This window comes from Lithobates pipiens, unplaced genomic scaffold (assembly GCF_037356315.1).
Source record: "Lithobates pipiens isolate NorthernLeopardFrog02 unplaced genomic scaffold, aLitPip1_a1.2 Scaffold_1, whole genome shotgun sequence".
Lineage (NCBI taxonomy): Eukaryota > Metazoa > Chordata > Amphibia > Anura > Ranidae > Lithobates > Lithobates pipiens.
The window spans coordinates 14,952,747-14,965,784 of NW_027507685.1; the positions used below are offsets into that span (position 1 = coordinate 14,952,747).

Sequence of the window (13,038 nt, forward strand, 5' to 3'; positions counted from 1 at the left end):
AGGCTGTGATTGTTAGGGGCACTGTAATGGGGGGGGCACTAAAATGTTATGTAACAGAGCGGCAACAACAATGACTGTGAGTTACCCGGCATAATAGCCAATGTACACAACACAGATGAAAGTAAATATACAAAGATTTATTACAAATGTTGTACTTCCATGAGCAACAATAAAACTTAAAAGTTGCTGGGTCAGTAAATACACAATAAAAAATGTACATACATGTGGACAGGAAATATGTAAACATAATGCAGACATCAATAATACCCAGCATGTACTGGCATAAAACAAGCATCAGTAAATCCCTATGCATTTCGCGAGACCCCGCTCGCTTCTTCAGGAGCGGATGCATGAATGTTGTATCTGCAATGTAAATAATATCAATAAATGTATGTTGTTAATAAATAGGGGCAGGCGGAATAAATTGGCAAGAGAGGTCAAAAAACAGACCTCATACTTGCCGAAGGTCTGAGATAAATCGCCAAATGCTGGATATCAAAGTGGCAGCCGTGTAGCGCATCCAGCTCAGGAGCCGAGGGGACGGAACAAACAAAGGCCACAACAAGGGAACATCCGGAGGTATTTTTACCCCTATTATTTATTTTTTATTTTTATTGTGTATATGTATTTACTGACCCAGCAACTTTTAAGTTTTATTGTTGCTCATGGATGTACAACATTTGTAATAAATCTTTGTATATTTACTTTCATCTGTGTTGTGTGTACATTGGCTATTATGCCGGGTAACTCACAATCATTGTTGTTGCCGCTCTGTTACACAACATTTTGAAACAAATAAATTGACTTTGTCTCAGTGTTTGTTGTGGACATCGGCTAAACCTCTCTCACCTCATTTAAAGTCCCAGGGCTATTTTTCTTGTTTTTTGTTGCCGGTTGTTTGTTGGGTGAAAGTTGGACAGCACTATCTTTCAGCACCCCCTTTTGATAGGCTAGGTGAGGTTTAGAGCCTCTGCTTCTTGCTGTTGGCTGCATTCCTCCTGCTGGGTAGATTCTCTCTCTCTGGCCTATAAATTGTGCTCATTGGGACATGACATTAGGAGAAATGTCTTCTACACTGACCTAAAAATCATTAGGCAACTTAATAGAAGTTCTAACCCTGTCCACCTCTAACTTATTTCGGCACCAAGATATCAGTGTTCTATAATATCTGTGCATTGTGAGTATTGGACATGGGGTATATTTGGTGCTGATGAAATATCCAGTGATTAAAGTGGTTGTAAACCCTTACATATACTCAGTGAAGGGACTGCCCTCAGGTGATACACAGAGATGAAACAAATCCTCCTACATAGGCCGTACCTGCTTATCTACAGCCCTCTTTCCCTACATCCATTCAAAGTGCAGAATTTACAAAGCATCTCTAAGCTCTGAAAAGCAGAAGGTGGGGAGCTGAGGTTACATCACTGAAAAGAACCCCGAGAGCTGATTGGAGGGAAGGGACACACCCCCTTCACAGGGCACACAGGAAGAGAGCTGAGGCTGTCAATTAGCTGCAGTTCCCTCCCCTGTCACCATTTTTCTCTTGGTGTCAGTAAAACCCATCAGAAGAAGTGAATCATGTTTATTGCAGAGGAACAAGGCAGCAGACAGAAATTACACTTAGTGCTCTGGCTTGAGAAAAGTACACAATATAGAAGGATAGGTTTTGTTCATATTTAAAATGTCTGAGATTTACAACCACTTTAAGTAAATTTGAGGTTAAAGTGATTGTAAAGTATATATTTTTTTTTTCAATAAACATAACAAACATGTCATACTTACCTCCTCTGTGCAGTCCAGCAGCCCGGATCTTACTCTTCTCGGGTCCCTCTTCGAGTCTCCTCTTGCTCCTTCCTTCTGTTGAGTGCCCCCACAGCAGGCAGCTTCCTATGGGGGCACCCGAGCCAAATCACAGATCCCTGTGTCTATTCAGACATGGAGCTGCAACCCGGACCCACCCCTTCTCTCTCCCGATTGGCTGACTGACTTTGACAGCAGTGTGAGCCAATGGCACTGCTGCTGTGTCTCAGCCAATCAGGAGGGAGATTCTCGGACAGCCGAGACACTTGTGGACATCGCTAGACAGAGATGGGGCTCCAGTAGGTATTAAGGGGACCGAGGGGTCTGCTGCACACAGAAGGCTTTTTATCTTAATGCATAGAATGCATTAGTATAAAAAAACCTTCTGACTTTTCAACCACTTTAAAATTGATTTCCACTTTTACCGTCAATTTAACTAGTTTGTTTGGGCCAAGGTGTCCAACGCCAACTATTTCCTACACTAACAGGTGAGCCTGCCGGGCTTACAGTATAAACTGTATGTAGCCTCAGCTACATAAAGTACACAGCACTGTGTTATGGCAGTGGGGTGGCAACTTTTCTTCCCACATCCAGCACACAGTGTATTCAGCCATTCATAGGGAGCTTTGTATTCTCTGATTGAATGCAAAGCTTCCTCTGATTTGCTGAGTTGGAGACCAAGACATCAACCCCCCACCTTTCTGCCTGTCAGTGTTAAATGGATTGTCCCAATCCTTTAACTGCTACTTTTGCTGGACACCTTGACTTTTAAAGTTGAACAATAACAGACTTTCTGGTCAGATTACAAGGTGAAAATAAAGATAACCCCCCCCCAAAAAAGATAAAGAAAATCAATGCAGCCACCACACCAAAGAATTAGTAAGCTGCAAAATACATTACATCTTTGTTTTTGAGTTTAAAATAGAACTATAGGCTATTTCGTTCATTTTGGATAAAGTAAGGAAGGGTTAAAACCCCTGTAAGCTTTGTCCCATTGGGGAGATTTCCCTCAACTTCCTGTACTGTAGCCAAAACAGGAAATGAGAGGAAATTCCCACAAATTAAGGGAATCTCTTGGGAGCCCAAGGTCAGCAGAAATAGTGTCCTCATTGGCTGCATTAATGATGGCACAGGAAGGCAGCCTGGGACACCCTACACATCGAGAAAACTGACCGGCCGGTGTTTGACGCTGGCTACACAGGAGAGAGCCCCGCTAGTGTTCCCGCCTCCATTTCCGTTCGCCTCTGTTTCCACCCGACCTTATTCAGGTTGCCTGCATTTAGCTCACATAGGCTGGGGTTCAGCTGGACCTGTGGTATGCTGCGATACCCCCCCCCCCCCCCCCTGGATGCTGTGCCTGACCCGCTGTTCCGCTCCTCTATCCGTGCACAGGGCACACAGCACAGCTCCTCCTTCCCACACAGTACCCAGCTGAAATGGGATTCCCTTACAGAAAAAAACCTCCTTCTGCACAGTATATAGCTGCCTGCTTCAATATGTTGCTTTTCTGACCTGTGAAATCTCCAGATCGGAACAGCAGCAAAGTTGCAGTAGGCAGCTACACACTGAAGATAAAGGCTGTAGCTGTAAAAGAATCTCAGCTGTGTGGGGAGGAGGAGCTGGGCTGTGTGCTCTGTCAGCACTGGCCCCTGTACAGTGCCCTTCAGACCCCTGTACAGTGCCCCCCTGATCCCATTCCTTTCACCACTTTACACTGCCCCACTGGCCCCTGTGCAGTGCCCAACTGAACCCAGTCCTATGCCCCATTGACCCCTGTACACTGCTCCACTGGCCCATGTTCAGTGCTTTTCTAGCCCCATTCCTTTAAACCCAGTCCTCTGCCCCACTGACCCCTGTACAGTGCCCAACTGACTATTCCCTTGACCCCAGTCCTCTGCTCCGTTGGCTCCTGTATAGTGCCCGGCTGACCTCATTCCTCTGACCCACTGACCCTTGTACACTACCTAGCTGGCTTCTGTGCAGTGCCCTCTGAGCTGTTCCTCTGAACTTGGTCCTCTGCCCTGCTGGCCCCTGTACAGTGCCCCACTGACCCCATACCTTTAAACCCTGTACATTGCCCTGCTTACCGCATTGCAGTGCCCCCTGACCCCTAGCAGTGCCCCACTGACCCCATTCCGTTGGCCCCCCCTTTACATTGCCCCACTGGCCCCTGTGCAGTGCCCCATTGACCCAATTCCTCTGACCCCAGTCCTTCTGCTCCCTGTGCAATGCCCCACTGGCCTCATTCCTTTGACCCCAGTCTTCTGCCCCATTGAACCCTGTACACTTCCCCGCTGACCCCATTCTTTTGAACCCAGTCCTCTGCCCGCTGGCCCCTGTACAGTGCCCCACTGACCCCATTCCTCTGACCTCAGTCCTCTGACCCCTGTAGACTGCCCCACTGGCCCCTGTACAGTGTCCAGCTGACTCCATTTACCTGAACCAAGTCCTCTGCCCTGCTGGCCTCTGTACAGTGCCCCACTGACCCAATTCCTTTGGCCCTAGTCCTCTGCCCTGCTAGCCCCTGTGCAGTGTCCCCTGACCCCAGTCCACTTCCCTGCTGAACCCTGTACACTGCTCTCTGACCCCTGTGCAGTGCCCCACTGACCCCATTCCTCTGCACCCCCCTGGCCCTATTGCTTTAACCCCAGTCCTCTGCTCGCGTATAGTGTCCCACTGACAACATTCCTCTGACCCTTGTACATTGCACGCTAACCCCTGTGCAGTGCTCCCTCACCCACTTTCTCTGACCCCAGTCCTCTGCCCTGCTTACCCCAGTCCACTGCACTGCTGAACCATGTTAGCTATTGGGAAATACTAATTTACAGGTGCAGGAATTGGGGCTGATCTGAGGTATGATGGTGCAGGGGTGGTTGGGGTGATCTGAAGTGTGAAGGTTCAAGCGTTAGGGCTTATTTAAGATCTGAAGGTGCAGGAATTGGGATGATCTGGGGTGTCAAGGTGCAGGAATTGGGATGTGAAGGTGCAGGAATTGGGGCGATCTGGGGTGTGAAGGTACAGAAATTGGGAGCGATCTGGGATGTGAAGGTGCAGGAATTGGGGCGATCTGGAGTGTTTAGTTGCAGGAATTGGGATAATCTGGGGTGTTTAGTTGCAGGAATTGGGGCGATCTGAGGTGTGAACTATTTCTTACTATTATTCAAGTCATTTACTATTCAAAGATCCTTGTGATTGAAAATGTGAAGGAAGAAAAATGCCGACTATGACCTTAAGAACACATGCCTACAGTTAAGCATGGAGGTGGGAACATGATGTTTTGGGGCTGTTTCTCTGCTAAAGGGTACAGGCCGACTTTGCCACATTGAGGGGCCAATGGATGGGGCCCATGTATTGTAAACTCTTGGATGAAAATCTTCGTCCCTCAGCCAGAACATTGAAGATTGGTTGTGGATGGGTCTCTCAGCATGACAATGACCCAAAACATACCACCAAGGCCACAAAGGTGTGCCTCAAGAAACAGCACGTTAAGGTCATGGAGTGGCCTAGCCAGTCTCCAGACCTTAATCCAATAGAAAATGTATGGAGGGAGCTGAAACTTAAGAGTTGGTAAGAGACTAAGAGAGAGACAAAAAAACCTTAAGAGAAGATCTGTAAAAAAAATAAAAAAAAATAAAACAAAAGGGAAGAGTGGACCAAAATCTGCCCTGAGATGTGTGCAACCTGGTCACCAACTACAAGATACGTTCTACCTCTGTGCTCGCCAACAAGGGTTTCTCCACCAACTACTAAGTCATGTTTTGCTTGGGGATCAAACCCTTATTTTACTCACTAAACTGCAACCCAATTTATAACATTTGTATTGTGTTTTTTCTGGATTTTCGGTTGATTTTCTCTATCATTTAAAATACACCCATGATAAAAAAAATTATAGACCCTTCATTTGTTTGTAAGTGGGCAAACTTGCAAAAGTTGCAGGGAATTAAATTAATATTTTCCACATGGTGGTAGGGGTGTCCAGCAGAAGTTATAACACTTTTGGATGGCCACATAAGGGAAACATATATTGATGAATAACATGTATAAAATACAGTAGCTGTACCTAGCATTTCATAGGAAGATGTGTATGGTCTGGTGACAGCGTCTCTTTAACATAAACCTGCCATGAGAGAAATCTGGGATCCGATTAGCCAAAGCGAGTTTGGTAAGCTAAAAGTAGTTGCAAAGTGTAGCTCCCCCACCCCCCCCAGCTTCCCCTAATTACTTATTTGGGGGCCGATCTCGATCCAGTGCTGGGCTTGTCTGCAGCAGCTCTTCTCCCCTCCCCCGGCCCTCACTGGCTTGGCTGAGAGAAGTGGGAGCCATTGGCTTCTGCTGCTGTCAGTCAAAGAATGTGAGCAGAGAGTGGAGGGCGGGGCCAAGCCGCGCTGCGTGTCTGAATAGACGCAAACATCCCAGCTCAGGATCGCGCATGCACAAGTCCCCCCCCCTAAGAAGCAGCTTTCTATGGGAGCACTCAGCGGGGACGAGGAGCCAGGGACGTCTCCTGTGAGTAGAAAGCAGAGCTGGGGTCATCTCACACGACTTGGTTCATTTCTGGTCACAGTGAGCTGGCATCCTGTGTGCGATGGGCCGCCATTCAGTAGTACATTGAAGCCCAATAAGCGGTTTTACATGATCTGCACTGGTCTATTACATGTCATGTCGCCAGTCGCATGTCATCAGTTTTAGGAGCATTAGAGCCAGGGGTCGCCAATGTTTCTAAGCAAAGGGACAATTTATTGTCCTTCAGACTTTAGGAGGGCCAGAATGTGACCAGAGGGAGTGGAATTTTTCATGGCATCAGTGGGAGTAAACATCGCCACATTTGGTATTAGGGGGGAAGAATAGTGCCCCATCATTGATAGCATTGGGAGGAATAGTTCCCCGTGGTTGGTTTCAGTGGGAGGAATAGCGCCCCATTGTTAATGTTAGTTGGCAGAATAGGGTCTTGTATCAATGGGAGGAGTAGGGCCCCAAGGGCCGAATAAAGGCAAGCAAAGGGCCACATCCCGCTCCCGGGCTGCAGTTTGGGGACCACTGTTCTAAGCTGGTATCTATTTCTGACTGCGCACAATGGACAATGTACATAAATCACACAATACAAATCCACCAAAAGAAAAGATACGTGGAGTCAAAGAAGGATAAGAGTAAAAGTTACGTCAGTTATGGGCTACCCTGCTAACAATGTACCAGGATAGGAAGTACATCAGTCCCCTGCGTTCCATAGAGGTCAAGCTTGGGTTTCCTTGTTTCTCTACAACAAGGGTCCCCAACCCCCGGTGTTGTTGAGCGGGCCGCCATCACAGCAGGTGGCGAGTCCTGTCAAGGACCGCGGGGCATTTAGCAGCCTGTGTGTATTTTCTCATGTCTCCCAACCGGGCGCCGATGTCAGCCTAATAACAAAGCAGGGGGTGGGAGCATCTGCAGATCGGGAAAGAGAGCAAAGGGACTTTTCATAATAACAAGCTTGTTAATATAAGTTTGGCAGCTCCCGCTCTGCCCCAATCTGCAGCTGCTCCCGCCCCCTGCCTTGCTAATAGGCTGATAGACATGAGAGTATACACAGAGACTGTGACGGGGGGGGGGGGGGGCATGACCACAAGGAAGACTGTAATGGGGAAAGGGTATGACTGCAAAGAAGACTGTGATGGGGGGCATGACTGCAAGGAAGACTGTGATGGTGTTATGGGGGGGGGGGGGGGGGGCATGACTGCAGGGAACACTGTGATGGGGGGAATGACTGCAAGGAACACTGTGATGGGGGGAATGACTGCAGGGAACACTGTGATGGGGGGAATGACTGCAAGGAGGACTGTAATGGGGGGGGCAATGACTGCAAGGAGGACTGTAATGGGGGGGGGGGGCAATGACTGCAAGGAGAACTGTAATGGGGGGTGCAAGACTGCAGGGAGGACTGTAATGGGGGGTGCAAGACTGCAGGGAGGACTGTAATGGGGGGTGCAAGACTGCAGGGAGGACTGTAATGGGGGGTGCAAGACTGCAGGGAGGACTGTAATGGGGGGTGCAAGACTGCAGGGAGGACTGTAATGGGGGGTGCAAGACTGCAGGGAGGACTGTAATGGGGGGTGCAAGACTGCAGGGAGGACTGTAATGGGGGGTGCAAGACTGCAGGGAGGACTGTAATGGGGGTGCAAGACTGCAGGGAGGACTGTAATGGGGGGGTGCAAGACTGCAGGGAGGACTGTAATGGGGGGGGTGCAAGACTGCAGGGAGGACTGTAATGGGGGGGGTGCAAGACTGCAGGGAGGACTGTAATGGGGGGTGCAAGACTGCAGGGAGGACTGTAATGGGGGGGGTGCAAGACTGCAGGGAGGACTGTAATGGGGGGGTGCAAGACTGCAGGGAGGACTGTAATGGGGGGGGGGGGGTGCAAGACTGCAGGGAGGACTGTAATGGGGGGGGTGCAAGACTGCAGGGAGGACTGTAATGGGGGGGGGGGGTGCAAGACTGCAGGGAGGACTGTAATGGGGGGCGCAGGACTGCAGGGAGGACTGTAATGGGGGGCGCAGGACTGCAGGGAGGACTGTAATGGGGGGCGCAGGACTGCAGGGAGGACTGTAATGGGGGGCGCAGGACTGCAGGGAGGACTGTAATGGGGGGGGTGCAAGACTGCAAGGAGGACTGTAATGGGGGACAATGACTGCAAGGAAAACTGCAATGGGGGGGGCAAGGACTGCAATGGGCACTGTGATATAAAGGGGACTGCACTATAAAAGGGGGACTGTAATAATTACAGTGCAGTCCCCTTTATATAACAGTGCTCCTTTACAGTGCAGTGCAGGGGGGCTGCGAGACTAGGTGAACCGCCTTCCCACCTGAAAAAATTGGCTACACCAAAAGCGGTCCATGGTGCCAAAAAGGTTGGAGACCGCTGCTCTACAATACATCAGCAGAAATCTCCCATCACATACGTAGAAGAAAAAGCTGTCCAGAAACTCCCAGAGCTCCTCTCATACAGGCTGATCAGTGCACAGAGGAAGTGGATTTTCTAACCGACACTTAATATAATAAAACTATTAAAAAATAAATAATAAAAAAACCATAAGGTCCTGTTCAGACCCAAGAAACTCTCATGAATACAAAGAAAGAACAACAAAGGAAAACAGAAAGTTTTATTTTATATTATCCAAGGTACAATGTTCTATCTCATTGAAACTAATCAGATTCTAGTGTTTAGAAACTCATGCTCATTTCTGATTGGTTAATGTTGAGCAGTTCACAACATTAGTCTTTACACCCAATCAAAGGATCGGCTCTCCCAGTTCACAGAGGGATGATGTTGGGCTACATTTTCCTCTCTTATTTATATCCTCCAGACTCTAAAATTGAAATCCTAGCTCTGCCCCCCACTTCAGCCAATATAAAGATAGGCATAGAAGTCTTACTCCTATTGCTGCATTCTCCATATATTAAAAGTATTGATTGAACACTGTAGAAATAGTTGGCAGATCTGGGGACCAGTTTCAGAAATCCGACCATCAGAAGTTCCAAAAGAGATAAGAACCTGATGATTGATTCAACCAGCCCATAGCCACATGACCTGAAGATCAAGTTTGGGGGGGAGGGGGGGGGTATGACCTTACCTGCATACTTAGTTCAGATTGGCCCAATGTAGGTTTGCATATTTCATATCTGAGGTGTCTATGTGGAAGCTGATGATTAGTAGTTAGCGCTACTACAGTGATGGCTGCAATCTTCTGGGTGCTGTGCCCAGTGGCTGCCCAACTGCACACTGAACACAGGAGGGCACTCAGCACTGGCTTTATAGTATGCCTTGTATACAAAGTATTCTCCGATTTGATGAGGTGGAGATCATAATATCTCCACGCCTCCTCTCCACCTCTTCCAATCAGAAAATGGCTTGTATTCGCTCAAAAAAAAAAAAAAATACAAGGTGTTCTGTGAATGGCAGCAGTGCCAAGTGAGTGATTTCCTGTGGTCATGGTCAGCGTGCAATAGGGCAGCCACTTGGCACAGGATCGAGAAGATCACTGTGATTGCTTTAGAAGTGCTAACATCATCAGCTTCCACAGAGGCTCCTCAGATATGAAATATGCAAACTTCCATTGGGCCAATTTGAACTAAGTATGCATTTAAGATCATACCTGGAGTTTAGTTTTCAGAACAGGCACTACAATGGGAGTTCCCGTTTACAAACCTTAACATACAAAGTCTGTGATCTCCTAAATATAGCTGCAACCAAACCTGTACTTTACCTTGTCATGGCCTCCACCACTCCACTATAACATGGTGTTCTGCCAGGGAGAACAACCTCTGGGTCTGCTTGTCTTGTCAGGTTTACTATTACTATGCAATGTGGCCTTTGGTTCCAAAAGTGAAAGAAAATTTATGAGCTGCCTATGGGAACATGGGGATCCCAGGGGTTGCCTAGAGGAGCATGGGGATCCCACGGGTTGCCTAGAGGAGCATGGGGATCCCACGGGTTGCCTAGAGGAGCATGGGGATCCCACGGGTTGCCTAGAGGAGCATGGGGATCCCACGGGTTGCCTAGAGGAGCATGGGGATCCCACGGGTTGCATAGAGGAACATCGGGATCCCACGGGTTGCATAGAGGAACATCGGGATCCCACAAGTTACCTATAGCAGTGGTCATCAACCCTGTCCTCAGGGCCCACCAACAGGCCAGGTTTTATGTATTACCTTGGGGAGATGACGACTAGAATACTGCAATCACTGAGCAGCAAATTATATCACCTGTAATGTATTTCAGTTATCTTGCAAACCTGGCCTGTTATTGGGCCCTGGGGACAGGGTTGATGACCACTGACCCATAGGAACATCACGCTCCCACGAGTTGCCCATAGGAACATCACGAGCCCACGAGTTGCCCATAGGAACATCACGAGCCCACGAGTTGCCCATAGGAACATCACGAGCCCACGAGTTGCCCATAGGAACATCACGAGCCCACGAGTTGCCCATAGGAACATCACGAGCCCACGAGTTGCCCATAGGAACATCACGAGCCCACGAGTTGCCCATAGGAACATCACGATCCCACGAGTTGCCCATAGGAACATCACGATCCCACGAGTTGCCCATAGGAACATCACGATCCCACGAGTTGCCCATAGGAACATCACGATCCCACGAGTTGCCCATAGGAACATCACGATCCCACGAGTTGCCCATAGGAACATCACGATCCCACGAGTTGCCCATAGGAACATCACGATCCCACGAGTTGCCCATAGGAACATCACGATCCCACGAGTTGCCCATAGGAACATCACGATCCCACGAGTTGCCCATAGGAACATCACGATCCCACGAGTTGCCCATAGGAACATCACGATCCCACGAGTTGCCCATAGGAACATCACGATCCCACGAGTTGCCCATAGGAACATCACGATCCCACGAGTTGCCCATAGGAACATCACGATCCCACGAGTTGCCCATAGGAACATCACGATCCCACGAGTTGCCCATAGGAACATCACGATCCCACGAGTTGCCCATAGGAACATCACGATCCCACGAGTTGCCCATAGGAACATCACGATCCCACGAGTTGCCCATAGGAACATCACGATCCCACGAGTTGCCCACAGGAACATCACGATCCCACGAGTTGCCCATAGGAACATCACGATCCCACGAGTTACCCATAGGAACATCACGATCCTAGCAGTAAGGTGTCATCACTATGGGTAACACAGACCCTGCTTCAGATTGTGTTGATTTAATACAAGATGGATCCACCATAGAAAGACAGCTACCCAATGACCCATATCATATATCTCGAGAGAGGTGATCAGTCCCTCTTACCTGAACCGTTCCTGTCCCGCTGTGTCCCAGATCTGTAACTTGATCCTCTTGCCTGGTTCAATCTCTACCAGCCTGGAAAAGAAATCCACCCCCACGGTGGGGTCAGAGACTTGGGCGAAGCGGCCCTCTGTGAACCTGCGGATCAGACAGGACTTTCCTACGGTGGAGTCCCCAATCACTATCAGACGGAACTGATACAACCAGATGGCCTCCATTGTTCCCGGTGGGTTGGATGCGACGGGTTTTTATCTCAGATCCGCTTCCTTGTCTTCTCCTGTACGGATCTTCTTATAGTAGAAAATCTCCGGCACTGCAGACAGGTAAAGACAGTTCCATATAGAGGGAGGCCGACCAGGACCATAGAGCGGGTGGGAGAATGGCTTCACACAACCCAATCTCCACAATGGATGGAGTCCTTGGCAGCTGAGTAGGGCCGATCTCCTATGTGGGGGTCATTCACCTCTGAGAATGGGGTGTCAGGGCTTCACCTACCAACAAAGCCTGTGGACAGGGAGGGTGCAGTGACGAGGCCGGCCTGCAGGGGGTGCTCTATGGAGAGGCAGGATCACCTCGGAAAGGTGAGCACTCACTATACACTAAATCGGCCATGTTGATGGTGAGGACAGGAAATTCGGCTTCCTGGTGACAGCGAGGTGCTCAGGCCACCTCCATCTTCCCGGAATACAGGGGAGTGTCAGGCCTCGGCTATAGGAGGACAACACAAGGCTCGGCTCCCCCTATACACACACACCCCTACCTCCTTATACCGGGCTCCGCACAGCACAGCGCCCCATCATCACACTGCCCGGGGTACAGGAGGAGGATGCAGGAGGAGGAGGAGGAGGACGGCCGCTCCGATCTGATGAAATGGCAGCAACATCAGCACCAAACACTCTGACTCATCATTGGCATCAGCGCCTGCCGTAATCCGCCTACTACTGCGGCCAGACCCGCCCCTACCGTATTCCTCCGAGCAGCGCACCATCCCCCCCTCCCTCAATACAAAGGAGCTCTCCATAAGATCCCAACTCAACGTTAAAGTACAACTAACGGCAAAACCTGTTTCTTTTTCATTTAGAACAGAGCAATAAAGGGTTATAACCCCTGTTAGATTTATATATATAGATAGATAGATAGATAGATTTTTTTTTTATATTTGTGCCCCATTGGGAAAATTTATCTCCACTTCCTGTTTCCTGTCTCATAGCTAAAACAGGAAGTGGAGATGGAGTAGCCATGTTGGGAGGCCTGCTGAATGGGACAAACCGGTGTTCCATCACAATCAGTGACTCGTCAGATTAGGTAATGGGAGTGACATTCTGTCAGCTGCGCATTGCACGTTCCACCGCTACCACCGGTGTTTCATCAGATTAGGCGACCCGCCAGATTTTGTAAGAGAAGTGACGTTCCGTTGCCACCATCTTG

At 49.1% G+C, this 13,038-nt stretch overlaps 1 protein-coding gene across 1 annotated transcript in view; it reads right to left on the reverse strand.

The window, feature by feature from the left end:
- The window catches only part of RAB39B (RAB39B, member RAS oncogene family), a 31,924-nt gene extending 19,373 nt beyond the window's left edge, over positions 1–12,551 (reverse strand). Inside the window, exon 1 of the mRNA XM_077478812.1 lies at positions 11,614–12,551. Coding sequence (XP_077334938.1) covers positions 11,614–11,828 — 215 coding nt within the window. The 5' untranslated portion in view covers positions 11,829–12,551. The remainder of the gene's footprint in view (positions 1–11,613) is intronic.
- Positions 12,552–13,038: the final 487 nt, after the last annotated feature.